The sequence below is a fragment of the Passer montanus genome, unplaced genomic scaffold (assembly GCF_014805655.1).
Source record: "Passer montanus isolate IOZ18808 unplaced genomic scaffold, ASM1480565v1 scaffold2, whole genome shotgun sequence".
In the NCBI taxonomy this organism is placed as follows: domain Eukaryota; kingdom Metazoa; phylum Chordata; class Aves; order Passeriformes; family Passeridae; genus Passer; species Passer montanus.
The window spans coordinates 10,318,730-10,337,809 of record NW_024366591.1 but is presented as its reverse complement, the minus strand read 5'-3'; the positions used below and the strand labels follow the sequence as shown (position 1 = coordinate 10,337,809).

General features: G+C 36.5%; 1 protein-coding gene across 10 annotated transcripts in view; it reads right to left on the bottom strand.

The window, feature by feature from the left end:
• RYR2 (ryanodine receptor 2) overlaps positions 1-19,080 on the bottom strand; it is a 386,098-nt gene that overhangs the window by 284,538 nt on the left and 82,480 nt on the right. For all 10 annotated transcript variants that reach the window (XM_039706867.1, XM_039706870.1, XM_039706871.1 and 7 more), the window contains exon 2: positions 1,903-2,022. In XM_039706867.1, coding sequence (XP_039562801.1) covers positions 1,903-2,022 — 120 coding nt within the window. The remainder of the gene's footprint in view (positions 1-1,902; positions 2,023-19,080) is intronic.

The window sequence follows — 19,080 nt, the reverse complement described above, 5'->3', positions numbered from 1 at the left end:
TTTATCAAGATATCTTCAATTTGACCATTACTTAAGTAGTGTGAATTATTTAGTGATCCTGGGGCAGGAAAGTGCACACAAAGAAGTTGTGCTAATAAAACGTCAGCTACGCAAGGAGGACCCACATCCTGAAAGATACTGGAGAAAAGCATGGCATAGCAACAAGCATTCTCAAAAATGCAAGTCCAGGATGACAACTGAAGTCTCATGTTTGGCCTATTACTGGTGTTTGGGTTTGCATCCCATCCTTGATCCTTGTCTGTAAATCAGATGCCCCACTGTTTGCATTAAAGTGCATCACAATCCCACTCTAACTGGAAAACAGCCTCTAAGACATGCATTTTAACAGGCTCAAGAATTCTGTTGGAACTATTTTCAAATTATCACACCTCTTTAAATATTTCCTATGTTCCTCTTTGTATAATGCAATAGTAACATGCTATGGATACAGATATGAGGGATAAAAAAGAATGTATTTAGTCCTATTTATAGTCACTTTTGCTTTAAGGATTTGATAATTTTATGGCTCCCTCAGTATTTATATCTATGAGTGACTTCAGATGAGTTCATCCTAGCAACTGTCAGCCCTTAAAAATTAAAACACAGATGAGCTGGATGGGCTTACTTTTGTTTGCTTTTTTACCCCCAAGCTCATGAAGAATGAGCAGAATACAGATTGTTTCATAAAACAAGAAGAAAAAGCAGCATCAGCAAACAAGCATACAAAACTGATACAAAATCTACACTGTATTCCATAAAGACAGAAATATTCAGGACTTTTATATGGGGAGAGAGACTGTAGATCTAATATCCAAACCTACTGAATGATAACAAATTCATTAAATAAATCTTTCAGGCCTCACAGGCAACTAGAACTACAACCACTTCTATCCTAGCACATTTTTATTGTTAAAAAGATTCATTTAAAACAGAGCAGCATGAATTACTTCATCATGATCACTGCTATTATAATGAATAATTAATATCCTAGTGAAAAATTTATTATCATGAATAATGCATTCAAAATGATGAGACAGAAAATGAAGCATTACTCTGTGAAGTATCAGAGAAAATCAAAGCAATGTTATGAAAGCTGGCAAGATAACCATCATTTTTTGTTCTAAATCTTTCCAGATGCTTTACCTTTATTATATTTTCTTGTCACATATTTACATTGTAACCAAAGGAAAACAAATATGTTAAGCAAGCTTCTTCCCTTTCTATGAAAAAAAAGTCCAAGTATATATATTTCTTTGTCCACAAAGCCAGTTCTGCCCTCAGGAGGCCCATTTTTGTCTTCATAACATTTATTTGAGCACATGTGATTGTGAAACAAAATCCCTTCTTTGCAATAATCAACATAGTTATTTTTTGAAACTATCTACTGCATATATACCAGAGTTAGAGGAGGTTTAGATTAAATGTGTTAGATGAGGTAATTTTGATACTTGCACTATGCTCAGATAGGGAATCAGGTCTCAAAGTAATAATAATTTCAATATAAATGCCACAGAATAAAAATTTACCATAAATATAATAATTGCTGGGTTTTTTCTGTGGATTATAATCAGAGCAATCAACTTGTCTTTTGATTTGCAGTACACAAATGTTGCTCTGTGGCTTACTACAACTGAGTTCAGAAATGCAAAATAACAAGCATATTATTTGGGGTAGCCTTCTGCAGCTAACTAGGTTTAAAGTAAACCCAAAACAGAAAACACTAGAGTCCAGCCAAAGGAGAAAGAAACAATCTTTGAATGTCCATTAAGTATTCCTTATATTATTGACAGACTTGATTTGTTCCTTCTCCTTGACAGATTTGTGCATATTACATCAAAGCAAGCAATGCCAAACTATTTGTGCTTCGTGACATGAAATTACAATTAAAACACTCAGTGGTACCTTAGAATTAGATGTGGATTCCAAAAAGCAAAGCCTGTTGCCAAATCCTTCTGCAGCAAGACACAATTTCTGTTGCTCCTTGTGAACAGTTGCAGTGCACTGCAGAACCACTTCATCATCCTATCAAAAAAAAAGCAAAAAGAGAACTAGGGTTAGGTTTCTGACCCAACAAGACCTATGGAAGCTTTTAGAAAATCACTGTTAAATGCACAAACTGCTGTCCCTGAACACAAGCAGAATCAAACCCCAGCATATTCTTTATTTTTAATTGTAAATGGGAGCAAATCAATTAAAATAATTGCAATAACTGCAAATGGTTTGCCTGTCCTGGTAATAAAAGTCAGAGCAGGAGTTTTATTTTAACTACACACAAAGTACACAGGAATTAGTATTTCTTTCATAGGAAAGAAATTGTTTCAGTCATACAATGCAAAGAAGTAGAAAATCCTAAAATCTTAAAGTAGAAAATCTTAAAATTGATGGGTACCATATACATGTGAATTAACTTGTTTGTGCATATACTGCACATATTCTAGTTAGAGTAACTTGCTTAGAAAGTTGTAAAGAAATAAGTAAACAAAAGAAAATATAGTCTTCCTATCTTCAGAGTCATTTTGTATATACAGTTCATAAATTAGTGTTTTTGCAGTAAACTGAAAAGTATAATCTCATGTAAATAAAGGATTTTACTCCTAAAAAGCTAGTGTCTACTCACTGCTGCTCCTTGTAAAAGCTGTGGAGAGAACTACCCACAGTTTCTTAACAGAAGGAGGTGTGGTGACTTGCTGAGACTTTTGTGAGCAAGGAAGAGTTTGTGACAGAAGATAATAAAAGTATGATGACTAAGCAGAGTGCTGAAGCTTATCAGAGAAAGTACTACCACTATATTATACCGAGTTTAATAGACTTTATGAACTTGCTAATTAAGTGCTCTGTGCTTATCCTAATGTGCAAGCATATAAGGACAGACGGAAATACTCAGAATTAAAAGGGAAAATGAGTTATTGGGGCAGCTGTCCCATAGCTCTGCTCAGTATTTCAGAGAAAGGAGGGTCTAGGAGGAAGCAATGATATCTTGCACACAGCAAAGCAAACAGTGTGTTCCTCAGTCCTTAATATATATTAACTAAAATTTTACAGGTCTAATTCTGCGTAGTAATAGTTAAAGATCTTGTCAACAAGCCGTAAAAAACAGAGGCAGACCCTTATTTAAATCACAGTTCTTCTAAGTAACACAAGCAGCAGGTGGAGAATCTCTGTAGGAATACAGTTCCAGTATTTCTGGAAAGATTATAAGAAAGAAAATTTTGTTGCAATGAAAAAATAACATCTCCCTATGCATTCTGCCAAATCACTTATGAATTTCCAATAATAAATTTCAAATGAATGACTATGAAGAGGCCATATTGAACACAGTAAATAAAATTCAACAAAGAGAACAATAAAACTACAGTATGAAGTGTGCAACTGGAAGCGGAACAGGCTGAGACTTCAAAAATGCATGCTTTAAAGCAGGAATGTTTACCAAAGGAGTTGTTCTTATAGGTAGTTTGCTACAGAGGAACATTCAGAAAAGTTCATCAAATAAATGAATGCCTGAATTTAAACTGAACTGAATAATCTGAAGCCACCCATAAACATTCACCCTGAATTAAGCTAGTTTTTCATTTGGTTACATTTTCTTCACTCAAATAATTTAACTAGACTAAATTAAATTTTATCTCAACCTGAAAAGAACTTACATAGGGTTTAATCAGACACTTCATTTCTGTTATCCGTTTTAAATTGTCCCCATATGGCCAAAGTAAGTGTAGGTAAAGCAATTTTCCCTGTATACCAGCAACAGTGCCCATGCTGCAATCCACAGTCAATTGTAGAGTTGAAAAGTAATAACTGCTTCCAGTCAGGCATTAAATCCAAAAAACGTAACACATGCATATGTTCTGGTGAAGTTCACAACGTAAAATCGCAGCTAACAAAGAAAAATCCCTGAAGGCCAATACCGAGGATTGAAAAGACCACACATACAGACCTAGCAGTTTTGTTGGGTACTCCTTGTAAAAGTAACATCATCTATTAAAACCCAGTGCATTTGTGGGGGGAGAGCAAGTGATTGATTGTGTTTGTTTTTTAAAGCACTAAATTACTATTTTCTGATCTTAATTACATTTGATTCAAATAAAGTTACTTTTCAGTTAAAAATATTGCTGTTAGATAGAAGGAGTGTATTTATATAGCTTCATTCTCTTCCTAGCCCTTCTTTCTGAAGCAACCACCCCAGCAGAACAGAAATTTCAGTAATCCTGTCACCATTGTCCTAAAGTTGTCTCCAAAAAGCGTTGCTAAAGATTGTAACATTGTACCGCCACAGCCAGAAGCAAACAACATAATAAGGCTACTTTCTACTAAAATGAACCACCAATTTTGTTTTGAACTGCCCCATTTTCTACCGTTGTAAGCTAGGTTTTTAGGGAACATCTGAGAACTGTTTGACATAGCCCATCTAGAAAAATTAGTGTATGCTGACAGGAGCAAAATATAAGTTGGTTTGGGGCAAGTCCCTTAGATACTTAATTTTAGTTAATGATCTAATGTATCATATCCTTCCCTGAAAACCAATTAAGCTCAATTACCAGGCACACATGTATAATGTAGATGCTGACTGCTAGTGGATTAAGAACAGGAATACAGCAAATGTTAAATTTCCTGACACACAAACTTACTCGATACATTTTGCAAACATTTTCCCCTTCTTTCTCTGTGCAATGCATGGCATACATGGATTATTTCGCTACATACTTGGCAAACAAGAAAAAGACATTTTACTAACAAATGCCTAGAAGTTCATGGAAATCAATCACCCTCCCATAACCTTTTCCAATGTTTGTTTCTGGCTTGGTAGAACATATTCATTAAAACAAATGAAATTTCAACTCTGTTATATATTCTTTATTTTTTATGGAGATGTTCACAATAAATGTCCTCTTAAATCAGGCCTCAGAGTCACAGTGTTGTGGAACTTATTGTTCTAGCCCAGGTGGTGTTGAAACAACTGGCACAGAAGGTTAAGAAAGATGTGATGCCATTGTCATATCACATGAAATGTAACTATAGATAATGACTGTAACAGTTACTGTGCATGTCTGTGCGTGCCCATCATTATAGAATTGTCTTACATAGGCTTCACATTAGATTCAGTCTTCCAACATTTATTGACTATATGTTAAGAAGATTTCTATAGATATTCAATTTGCTTGTGTTGCAGAATTATTTTCAGATACATTATTCCATTACATTTCTTTAAAGCAGACTGGTAAGTGGGTAAGCATCTCAGCAGAGTTTTTTTTAAACATGTTTCAAATCGGCAAATGATAAGCAGTTCCAGTGTCAAGAGAGCTAAAAATGCAGTATTTCCTTATCTTAAGTCACACCACTAAAGAGACCTTCCTGACAGTCACTTTGGTCTTGCATGAAGAACACTACAATATGCATCATATTAAATATCTATTAAAGAAAAATATCTTTCAGATATTTTTACATCTTGAATTATGATATGTCTCAAACTGGTTCATTCCTTCCTATTATTTTCTGATATTAGATCACCATCACTTTTGTTATCAGGTCAACATAATTTATAGTTCAAAGGGCTGTAACTGTAGTCTTCAAAAGTTAAGCAAATACATCAACTCTTTTCATACACGACTGAAAATTCAGGGTAGAAGAGGCAATGCAAAGTTCCTGACCATAATGTTGGTACCTTTTAAACACATCTGCAAATGTTATTTAATATCACAGTAAACTAAGCAGAAAAAGATCTGAGAGTTCAAGAAACCAACTTCAAGCACAGGTGTTTAATGCTAAAATGTAATCACTTGTACAAACTTTTTATCCATATGGAATACAAACTCTTGGACAGAGTGTTTCAAGACATGTAGAAACCTGTGCATGTCTGTACTGATGATATGAAGTGCACAGCCAAAATAACAAAACCTAGTCTTTTGTAATACAGTTATAGGTCTTTGTAATAGATCAAGATAACATGCTTTAATAAACAATAGCATGTCTCAATAATTTGGAAATAAATTAGTTACGTATATACGTGATTTCATTAAAATGCAAATAGAAAACAGTATCTATATCAACTTTAAATTTATTTTAATTTAAAAGTCATATTTAAAACAAGCAAAACGGATAGAGATTATACAAAGTTTCTTATAGTCTTGAAAAAGCTTCAGTACAGCTTGGAAGACATGGCAGTAGCACAAACCTAAAATCCCCACAGTCTTTTCCACTGACAGATATTTCTGCTACTCTTGGTTTGCTGATTAATCATCACTTCAGTAAACATCTGCCTGTTTCCTCCATGGAAATTTGAAATGTTACTATTTCCACCCCAATTCCCTATCACCATAGCAGCTTTCACATGTAAGTCCAAAGATGCTGCTTTGTCTTCTACTTTTCCAGGATGTGAATACTGAAAGAGGTATCTAGAGAAGGGAAAGTAGGTCCCAAAAACCACACAAATTCTGTGCACACAATTACCAAATGTACAAGGAAATGCCAGCCACTATAACAACAATGGAGCACAGTCTCAGGTGTATTACATTTACTGCATCTAAGAGTGAATCTAACTTGGGAAGCTATCCACTTAGACACTTTAATGAATGATTCTTCTATCCATTCTCATTCATCCTTCAGTTCACAATCTGAGGTGCTTCGTGACACTAAGGAATTCAGAAGAGCAGCAATCTCTACCTCAAAGATGTGGATGTGAGGAGCAAAGAGGATACTACCTAGCTACAATAACAGAGGATGCCTAGGGGATGTGCCTGGGCCCAGCTGACTGATAACCTGAGCCAAAAAGCTATTCTGCTCCCCAAGTTTGAGGACTGAAACACCATCTCTATGAAGACAGGATTTGAAAGCTGAGCCTGTTCAGCCTGAAGAGGAGAAGGTTGGGTGGAGACCTCATGGCAGCCTTCCAACATCTCTGGCCAGGGAAGCCAGAGAGGGACTCTTCATCAGGAATTGAAGCGATGAGACAAAGAGAAAATGATACAAACTGAAAGAGGGGAAATTTAGGTTAGACAGGAAGAACAAATGTTTTACTGTCAGGCTGATGAGACACTGTAACAGGGCCCAACCCTGGAGTGTTTAAAGGTTGGATAAGGCCTTGAGCATCCTCATCAAGTGGAAAACGTCCCTGCCCAGGGTAAGGGGGTTGGAACTATCTACCTCTAAGGTCCCTTCCTTCCAACTCCTTGATATTCAATGGTTCTATGAAATGAGCTTGTGGAAGGTCATGCAGCTAAAGCTTCCATAACTAGCCATATAAAGTGTTTTAAGATGATGAGCAAGATTCCTCTTGGAGTAACGCATTAATCCTGATAAATCCTTGTGTTTCAGCCAGTACGCCAGTTCCCAGTTTTAAAGATACCATATCTCCCAGCATGAAGATATTCTGCTTTGTGTTGTGTCTGATGCCTGAACTCACTCAAAGAGCACAAGCTTTTGATAAGCACACTACAATATTATTTCTGATTTTTCAAGAAGCATTCTGAAATTTCAGGTATATGGTATCTATGCCACAAAGCCCTACTTATGTTTAAAACATCAAAATTTGAAAAGCAAGAACAGTTATTGACTAAAAAGCAGAACACAGCAGATTTTTAATAAAATCTATTCAGTAAGGGCTATATAATTCTTGTCATGAAATCTTTACACTCACAGAAACTAAATAAATAACTGAATGATTTAGTAGAGGACCCAGTGACTAAAAAAGCCAGTGGTTATTTTTAACAATGGCACAGCATTTTCTACAGCTAAAAATTACACCTAAAGCCAAAATATTGCTAGTAATAGCCATAAATTGTCAAACTGCATCCTTAGAACCGCATGCTGGAAGACCAGATTAATGAGGGAAGAGAATGGATTTGCTCTAAAGGTATAATATTGAAACAGCAAGTTTTCAAGCTCCTTAATAGCACTTACTTTCATATGCAGCAATTATTTGACTTCTCTATGAAACACACTCAAATCTCCTAAGATTACAAGAAATATATATTATTCAGTCAAGAAGAAAGGTTAACTTCTCATGTCAAGATCTGGGCATGTTATGTTCCAACATGAATGTTTTGACTAAGTGTATTTTTCAAAAAACACCAATTTAAAGTTATAACTGGACAAAAACATACATACATATATATACATATGTATCTACATGTAGATATGTTTTTGTTGTATTGTTCACACATATATGCATGCATATACTTGCTTTTAATAGCATTACTGTGTCCTACTAAACCCTGAAAACTGTCACCTCCCATGTAGAGTCAGTTCTGACTAATCCTTAACCTTCTCAATGTTAATTCTATTAAAGAACTACAAGTGTCTGGCAGTTCCCACAGGTGGGCACATCTAAAGTGCAACAGCTGTTTGTACCTCCTCAACACGGATGTATCTGGGATTTAGAGGGTGAAGTACTTCCTGTGCCATTTTCCTGGAAACCTGATACTTGTTGGTTTGTTTAGTTGGGTTGTTTTTTTTTTTAATATTCATCATGTTTTATTTTATTTTTATTCTGCACATTGTAGTCCTTTAAAATTTTAATCATTTCACATACTACTATAACTTCTAAATTCATTCATATCTGGTAATGGTTTAGTGCAGAGTCAAAAGATAAGAAAGATTGAATAATTTCTTTTCTTCTCCATTCTCTGAGAATGTAAAATACATTTTCCTACAGTGTGTCATTCTCCTATTTTACAAACTATCCCATTACTACCTCCAAGTGTTTTACTTTACCTATGCAAGAAAAGCACAGTATTGGAGCTTTTACTCTTGCTACGATCCTCTGCAGAAAAAGGGGAAGATAAATAAAGTAGCAATATACCACAAGTAATACATTTATTTAGAAACACTGCATGTGCTCCAGCCTGAGGTGCTTAAACTCATCACAACTATGATGTTTGTGTGTCCCTTCCATTTCATGACAAAAACAGGCAACCTTTTTAAGTATTTTCCTTTATTTTAGGTTTTATACTTTATATTTTAATTGTTTGCAGAGAATGCAAAAAATAACACAAGTTATTACTAATCTAAATAATTTGCTGTGCTCTTCACAATCCGATTATATATAATTACCTCTCAAAGATATAATGCTGACTGTGTTACTGTGTCATGACAATATATCAATTCTGAAATGGTGTAGAGAACAGTGTCACATTTACAAAATTCAAAGCATTCAAAGATTAAACTTTGTAAGTTATGCTTGTACATTCAAATTCCTACTGTTGTTTTATATGACAAATACTGTATGTAGTGGAAGGTTTCCTCAACTTCCATATGCTATAAATCAGGATCTCAGGACAGACTTTAATTTAATATCTCAATTTTTAATAGGTCACCAAGGCAGAGTTCTGCTTCACTGCATCCAATTTGCTGTTCAGCTGTGCAACTGAATGGTGCAATGGGAATAGGTGCCACACACACTTTAATCTATTTTGTAGATTTACAAATAGAAGTTTAGCCAGTACAAATTGCTTTCTGCCTAGGGAAACTACAGAATACTTCTTGACTTATAAACTTCACTTCAACTTCCCTTTGTCTTGTTGGGAAGTTGAAGTGAAGATTCACTTCAACTTCTTGTCATGAAAGTTGTAAGATTACAGAATAGAAGATTACAGATAGATTACAGATAGATTACAGAGTAATCTAGATTACAGAGTAGAATAAAAGGTTTGAAGGATCTATGGATCATCAAGCACAAGACTTATATAATTACAGACAACCATATGATATATGCTAATAGGATAATAGGGTCCACAAATCAATCCCCTAAGATGATCCTAGACATCTGACCAGCAAGGAAAAAAAAATCAGATGTGACTTTTTTTATTATAGGCATCTGAGTAACATAGACAACATGCTTTGGGTCTTGACAGAAGTCCTACTACTACTGGTTGCCCCAGAGCCTTTTCTTCTGTGATTTAGAAGGTAAAAAGCTACAACATAGAAGTCAAGTAAAAAGTTAAGATGGTGTTTTTCCTTCTCCAAGTCCCTGCAGACAACAAACAGAAACCAAGATTTATGAAACACCACATACATAACACGCAAAAACTGTGACCTACAGAGATTAAATAGCTTTTCAACAACTTTATCGAATACAGCAACAGAACATCACAGAGTAGCATTACTGTTAATTCTATTCCTGACTGATCAGCCAGTCAACAACCACCAAATTTTAAATACCACTTTAGGACAATTACTCTAAAGCTTCTGACATCTGAACACAAAGACTGACAGAAGTAACAAAAGGCCACAAACTTCTGATTATTCTATCTGAGCTTGAACCACAACTAGACTATCTCCTTGGATGCAGATCACCATTGCAATAGTCCAGTTCAGCCAATTTGACTCTTCATTTTGCATAAGGGAAGAACAGAGAGCGAAAAGATTAATCATACCTACAGGAAAAAAAAAGGCAATATTCAGGAATACTTCTGGGATGCAGTCTCCTTAGATGGTGGGACAACTCAGCAACACTGGTATTTTTGTCACTAATACATGGAAGAGAGGACAGGTAATACTGGTTCTTAATGCATTAAAGAAAGAAGTATTAGACAGTTGGGGAAAAGTTTTCAGAAAATAAAGCATTTTTATAGACCAGTTTAAGAGCCTAATCATTAAGACTGCAAAAACTGCACAAGAAAACTTCTTTCAGGATGATTTATGCATAGCTGAACTTGTCTTAGGATGAGAAGTGGAGATGACTTTTCTGGTCACACAATTCTAAATTGTCTGAACATATTTAATTGTACATGTTTCAGTTTTATCCTGTAGGAGGAGTAATTTCCTAAGGATTCAACTTTATTCCAATGGAATCCTCCTTCGAGAAAGAAAACCCCAGGCAAAACAGATTCCAAAGGACCAGATTAGCTCGTATTTCTCAATATGAAGGAAGGACTATGAAGCCAGCTGCTTGAACAATAACCATGTTACCTCCCCCTCCTTCCCCAAAAAGTGCTAACTTAGTCATCAAAATAATTTGCAACATTACAGCAATGCCATAGCAATCTACAGCACTAAAGACATGTGGCAGGAAACAAAAAAAAAAGGAAAATCAAACCTGAAGAAAATAGCCCATGTTGAGTTACACAGATTCATATTCTGCATTTGTCAGAAAAAAGTCTTCATTAAAGAACAATGACACAATGAGTTTGTCAGAAAGCAAACACTAAATACAAGGGAAAAAAACTTGTTACACACCACATGGATAGTGTGATGCTACATGGCAAAGCAGAGTTTATCTGGGAGCTGTGCTTCAACGCTGCAGAATGTCTCAGACACAGTGACCATCCCAGCCTGTGCATTCCACAGCCACCCAAGGGAAATGAAAAGCATGACCAGAAGGCAGTGAACAAACAGAATGCCCAGCTCCAGCACAACCAGGTAACAATGCACCGTGTGTGCTCTGAGAAGTGCTCCATGGAGAAACAAGCACAGCTCTGGCTTTGGTCTGGCTGGGCACTGCTGTGGGATTGCAGGTGACTGTAACCTTCAGCTGCACATGCTAGCCAGCCATGTCCTCAAGCAAACTACTTACTAGTGACAGTAACATGCACACAACACTGAATATATGTTCTATAGACACAAAATCTAAACGCTTCTTCTTCCAGCTCTTTACTCCACTGACTCATCATGAAATAGTGTCAAATTTGATTTCAGCATTCATGTGCACGTGCTAGCATGTTCCTGATTGATGTCTACTGTGTCTGCTAATGATCATATTCCCAAATTAGATGGTTTATTTCATTATTTCTCACCTTCTGTGGTCCTACAGTCTTAAAAAAAAATGCCAAGTTCAGGTGTCAATGTCTAATAATACATTTGTTTGTTACCATAGTTAGCAATGGCTAACTCTGCACCTGACACAGTTGACAGAGGAGTGGTGAGAAACATCTGCAATGAAGTGTAGCTACTAAATTAAACACAAACATCTGGTGAGCTGATTTCAGCTTCTTAACAGCCTCAGTATTTCAAATTTATCTCTGATGTAATTCACTTATTTTAGGAATTTGGTAAGAATTTATTGCGTTAGACCCTCACTCACCAGTTCCAGGCTATGCCTCTTCTGCACTCAAAGCTGTGATAACAGCATGGGAGATCTCCATGCTATGTTTGATTTTGCTGGTGTGAATAACAGTAGCAGTAAAAACAGAAGTGAGAGCATGCTAGAAAAGGTGTCCATAAGATTCTGCAGGCAAACACAAGATTATGTCTATTATCTGAGTCAGGAAAGTAGAAAACTGACTGCAACAAATATCAAGGACTTAATAACCCCACAGCACTCAATAGCTAATAAATCCCTAGCCTCTCCAGTATCTGAAAATGCTGTATCTGAAAATAATCACTGAAGCATTTTAGTTTTACAACACTTTTCTGAGAAATACCTCATTAATCTCAGCTGAAAAACAGAGATACTTGTTAAAGCAAATAATTTGTTCAAGGTCATAAAACACTGAGACTCAAAGTGAACAAACACACTTTTTTCTGTATATTCCTACTAACGAGTTCCAAAGCTAGAAGGCTCTAGGAATACACCTGTCATGAACAAGGTCCTCTCACTCCAATTCAGACTGTGAAAACTTCTCCTCTATGTCATCCCTTTCATGCAAGAATATGGGAGAAAAAGTTTATCAGCCCCCAGTCTTGGATCTTGTGAGCAGTCTCAGGCAGGTAAGTTTGTAATATGACCATCTGCTTGAGTCTGCACATTCCATCCTAGTTGACTTTCTCTTCCCTTCATCTTTTATCAGCAGTAGTTCTTGAATTGCTCCAATTCAGTGCTCTGACAAACTGATATTTTTCAGCAGCCCAATCAATCACGCGATTTTTCTCTCCAATTCCCAAAACCTCACCCTGTCACTCTTGTTTATTTTTGAAGCAAGGGGAAAGATTGATTCCCATCTTCATCTGTTTCAGCCATGTAATCCTCCATCAATATTTCTCCCTGCTTTCATTCTGAAGCTGCTGTAATTTATGAGATTAACCCTTTCACTTCACACATTTACTGTAAGATACCCCCTTGTTTCCATGAGAAGTCTACCACCTTTCTGTATTCTTCTTAGACTAAATCCATTTTTTAAAATTCTCTCAGACTACAATTCACTCTGAGCATCTTTGATTTATGACCTATTCTTTCCTGTAGGCCATTAATACAACCATTAAGATGAGATGTGGAACCCTCCCATGAACATGTCAAAAAGAGCTATTGCCAATATTCAATCTCTACTCAGCTTAAAATGCCACCAAAGGCCATCAGGTAGCTGGAGCTGAACCATATTATGAAACCCCAAGCAATCATTACGTTGAAAATCCAGTTCCTAGACATCTTCACTATATAATCAAGTGCAAAAGAGATTTTCATTTTCTCATTAAAGATACTGCTTGTACCTTCAAAAAAGGGACCAATATCCACTGTCTCCAAAGAGAGCTGCTGTTCAACATTTATCTCTTCTTAACCTGCCCCAATGTACCTATTTCACAAAACATCAATGTACAAAATAAAAACTGCATCAGTCTTAAAACATAACACTATAAAATTTATATCTAAGAAACTATAACACCTAGATACTAGAAAATAAATTTCTTTTGTAGGGACAGTGCAGTTCACACGAAGAACACTAAACTGACAGAACTGGCAGATGAATTTCACTCCCAGATCTCCCACCAAACTTCTCATTTGTTAAGTTACCCCCCCGTGCTTTTTCCCCAACTTATTGGCTGTATTTGTTTAGACTCTAAAAAAGGACTCAGAAGAAGAAGCCTCCATAAGTACAGTGCTAGGAAAATATATACAACACAATAAAGCAGCTGGAAGTCTGCTTGGAGGCCTTACCTCCAGGGCCCTGGGACCAGGCAACAGTGAATAGGTCAGATGCTTGGTTCCAAGGCTGCCTGTGACCTGCAGCTGAGATATTTTTCCTCTGTTTAGCACAATTATAATCAGGTTTGACCAATACTCATATTTTGCAAAATCATAATATAAAGTCTTACTGCTCTTCTCAACAAGAAGTTGAAAAGAAGTAGCAGGATAAATGGGAACTGATATATTGAAACAGCAGTGATTAGTGATTTTGACTACACCCAGTGATTCAATTCAGAGCTACATACGGCAGGAGATCACCATCCTCACCTGAATATGGAACTCTTTTTACAAATTAAATTCTTAATTTCTTATCCAGCTATCCCTGAAAAAAATTCCGTGGCATTTGCCTCTGAATTTCCAGATATCTCATAAAAAATTCTTCTTCTCAGGTACTCTGTCATTCCCTGATTTTCTAACCCTACCACTTCAAAATTTCAGTTTCAAAAGCTTCACTGGTATTTCCTCTACCTCAGTTCTAATGATTCACACACAATTGACCACACTGAGCAGTAGAAAAAAAGAAGTGTTGGCCCTTCCACACACCCGGGGTTGTCACTACAAGAAAGACAAAATGCCAAACAGAGGCAGCCTGATCTTGATTGCATTTAGGAATAAATATATACCTAGGATATTACAGTTTACATGTATATTGTGTGACAAAAATAAAACCATTTCTGTTTTGAGGGGAGGATGTTCTACCCATAATACCAGCTGCCAGTCAAGGCAGCAGCACAGGGATAGTCAAGGATGTGAAGCCTGCTAGGCAAGGTTGAGAGAGTCCTTTTTTATTGTCAGGCATTTTCAGTCCTAGGAATGGTACTCAGCTTTACAAGGAAAGTGTTATCAAGAAAATATTCTTCCAGCCAGGAACCTCAGACCATACTGACAGTTCTTGTTAACTTTACCCCAATTTTGAATCACAGTAGTGAAGCTGTATTTATTTTACAACTTTAATCAAGTTATATGACAAGCCACACCATTGGAGCCCTGTTTTTAGTGAACTCTGCTTCAAGAAAGATGTTCTGCATAATAATAATTAAGCATTTTATTTAATTTGCTAGCTCTACTTTTACCACACTTTTATGACAACAGAAAATTTGAAAAAATATCTTGTTTTTAAAATTATGTTTCAAATCAATGCAATGCAATCCATAAAATTGCCCTGATATGTCCCAAAAAAAATATAATTAAGTAAAAACTCTTTGTTTTATTTGAGACATCATGGCATACCATGATCACAGAGCTTACCTAGCAAGAGCTCTCCCCAGAAGCAGTTTCTGAACCACTTAAGACCCATTTATTCTGTATAAAGTTAAAAAGAAAAATAAAAAGTGTATAAGGGTTGTAAAGTGACCGAACTCTTTGCTAATACTAGTAGGGAGGATGTTACATGGTAACAACAAGATGTAATAAGCAAGGTGCAAAAATAATCCCAAAATATTTTGACAGGAGCTAAGTGCTCTAGCTGGCCTCTGGGCTTTCTGTTTCTGACATTAATAGGCTACTTCTTGGCAACTCCTGAAATGCTGTGAAGTAGGGGATGAGGAGGCAGATCTGTGGCATCCTGAAATGACACATCTCCAGCATCAACACCTTGAAAATTGAAACACCTCAACAGGTCTCATCTGCAGCATTCCCTCCTCAAACAGAACATATTTTGTATTTTACACTGAAGCTGACAGGCAGGGTCTGCCAAAGGTCAGATTTCTGTGGCAGGATTTAGGTCCAGATCATCCAGCAGCAACAGAGCCATGGGTTTTAGCGAATTTAGGATATTGCTCTGTACTTTACCAAGTGCTACAACTTGCTATTCTTCAATCAGTACTGGAGAATATCTTAGAATGCCTCCTCCAGAGAAGGACACACTGTTTATTTTGTAGCAATCGCATTGCCATTCCATTTCCATTTTTTGTTATAGACTGAAAAGTAATTTTTGTATTCAAAGACTGAAAGATTCAGTGCAATAGTAGCACAGGATTGACAATTTCTGCATAAGAAATGAAAGTACCCTGAGGTAGAAGACTTGGTTATTAAAGACTCTGTGAAGGTATTAACAGAATACTAAACAGATCCCCATGCATTCTGTGCTGATCCTGCCTTTTGAAACAGTAAAAAATTATAGTTTCCTAGAAGAATTTTTCTTTACCCCAGTTTTCAGGGCACTCAGTTATTTAATCATTTATCCTGAGTCCTTCACAGTCTTCCTTGGAGCTGAACAATTCATGGAAAAGCTGGAAGACTGAACTAGCACACTGTATACTGCTAACTTAGAAACATTACAGAATTTTCAGGCACATAGGAAAATGGCTTTCTATCACCATATTCTTGAGCCAGCAGGTAACTCCTCACAGATTTTAATCAGGTGCAGTGACAGAAGGCTGCAGTGAACTGTGAGTCCCAAAAATATGTTATTAAGCAGGTGCAAAAATACCTTTCAGGCTTGTGTACGTGTTGCAATGTAACATTCAGAGACAGCTCAATTTTTATTTCCTGTTTATTCCCTTGAACAAACTCACCAGCTATTGTACATGAGCCAGTGAAAGGGAAAATTATCACCAAAAATATTGAAACAGCGGGAGTATGTTTCAGCTACTTCAACCCTAATTGTTTTTAAACCCTACATTTTCCCAAGCAAATGTTAAAAGTAGATTAACAATGGCTGAAAGGAAAAATTCTCAAATACTGATTTCATGATCATATGCTGAACTCCATTTTCCCCATTTTTCTTTAGAATAAGAAATTCTATCATTGCTTCCATTGTACTTTGAGAGTACTTGGAATAGTAAAAAGTATCATGTTATCATAGGAGCTGCATCTGAAATACAAGAAGGCCTTCCAGAATATATCAATTACTACTAAAGACAATAGAAAAATAAACATTTTTATTTCTAGTATAAGGCTCTATGTATAGTTTGTTTTTCACAGGCTGCTCTCTATCAAGTGCCACACTTGCTAAAAATCACACTATTAGCTGTAAATCAGAGACGCCTGAGAATGAAACAGGTACACTTTAACTAGGGAATGGATTTAAAATAATGGTTTCATCTGAGCCAAAGAAAATCAAAGCTGGATCTTTTAATGTTGGACAGTTCCTCTAATTTTCTTCATACGTTACATGACTAAAGAGCTGTACTGGAATATTTTCAAAATTTAACCCTTAATTTAAGATATGCTTAACTCACAGAATACAATGTAATAACTCATATACTTATTATGTCACTTTTCATTACTACTTTTCTTCTTGAATTTTAACTGATGTTTTAACATTTACTATTAAAACAAAGGTATAATCCACAATTTCATTGAAATTTTCACATTGCCTCAAATACATTACATTCATGTAAGTTCATTTTGGGACACATATTTCAATGCTTATCCTCTAGATTCACTAACTGTAGCATTTACTTAAACAACTTTAAGTATGGCAGCAAAGCTATGCTGACAATCATCTGTGTACCAAAGAAACTAAGAACCATGAGCCCTTAAGTGTTTCTTTTGGCTCCACTGAGTCCATCTGGTTCACTGAGCCCCTGCAAACCCTTTAGACTAGGATGTACCACGCTTAAAGCGCCTCAAATTCACTCAGCTAAGTCTGTTTAGCTACATCTGTCACTTACAGCTACTCAGCTGGAGCTTCCTTTGCAGTGGATGGCAGATCAGTTCTGCACAGAGAGACACCTTGTGAAACTGGGACTAAAGAGAGCCCTGGTAAACCACCCTCTGCAGATATCTACTCCTGTCCTTGGACTCTCTCAATGATCAGCTTAGGCTGGCATGACCAACACTTAGCTGTCCCAGTTTAAGTGATGTGAATCCCAGCCTAAAAGTGCTTACAGTACCCTGACCACTTAGAGGCAACAGGGAAACTTTCACCTTCTGCAGAAGACTCTTATGTGTTCAGTGAAGAGGAAGGATGAAAACTAACTCGCAAGAGCTGAAGGCATCAAATGGCAAGAAATTTAGACAAGCTTTGCATAACTATTGAAATTTCAAGTGTATCCTTAATAACAACAAATAGCACAGTGTGAACTGGATCTTCACATTTTTTGGTCTCCCAGTGCCTCAACCAAATCAAGTAAAGGCCAAGCAAAGAATACCTCACTTATTAATTTCAACGTGAATCGGATACAGACCTGGATATTCAAAAGAAACATTTGTCAGTCATTTATTCCATCTCTACTCACAAGCCCTGAGTCCTGGGTCACAAGGACTCATTTTCTCCCCAGTTCTGGTATTAACTGACAAGCAAATGCAATGCAGCCTTCAGCCCCCAAACAGCTAAGGGGTGGCCACAGCCAACATGATGGCAACCTGAATAAATCCTGAGGCAACTCAGGATTTACAGATCTCAGCTAGCACAAACTGTGAGCCAGCCAACTCCCCAGTGCCCCGTCAGCTGCTCCAAAACATTTAGACGAACTAGGAAAGGCATAACAAAATCCTGTGAAGAAAGTATGAATTTTTTGAGGCTTTGGCAGTGCAGTTTCCACACAACTGGTAGTCCCAGAATGAGGAGTGGAATTGCTGCAGTCTTTAGGGATCTGTGTCCAAGCTAGTGCCATTAGGAAATCAATGTCAAGGGGAAAAAAAAAAAAAAGAAAAAAAAAAACACTGAATAGCTGGCATAAGTCCTGCTATACTTCTCATGTTAGGTCAGCATTACCAGCTGCCCTCATGTCCAATTTTTATGGGCAGGCATAAGATAATAGAACTAAATTACAGGTCAGCAATCACAAATTCTCACACTAAGTACCACAGTAGAAAAGGATATTTAATAAAAGCTGGCAAGCCTGAGGCATGACAGAGCATGCTGGTAGGATTACAGTACCCAGATCATGGAAGAAGATTTAAGTATGCATGCATACACACATTCACACATACATCATTAGCAAATCAGTATTACTAAGTAGTTAAAACTTAAAATTCAAGATTTCTGGTTTGACAGGGCTTCCAGCTCCCAGTAATTCATTTTAAGTAATGATAAGACATAAAAATTTTGTCATTTCCCCACATGCTGTCATAAATTTTAAGAATATTAATGGCTAGGTAGAGATTTTCTTGACCCTTGTTGTACAGGCCATTGATCTCAATACTGCAGAGGTAAAAAAAAATATGAAAAAAAAATCTCTTTGGAAAGAAAGATATATAGACAAGGGAAGATAACTTGAACCACAAACTTTGCTTACACAAATGCAACTTATTCTTTACTTCAATACTGACCGCCTTTTAGGTTCACCCTAAAGCCCACA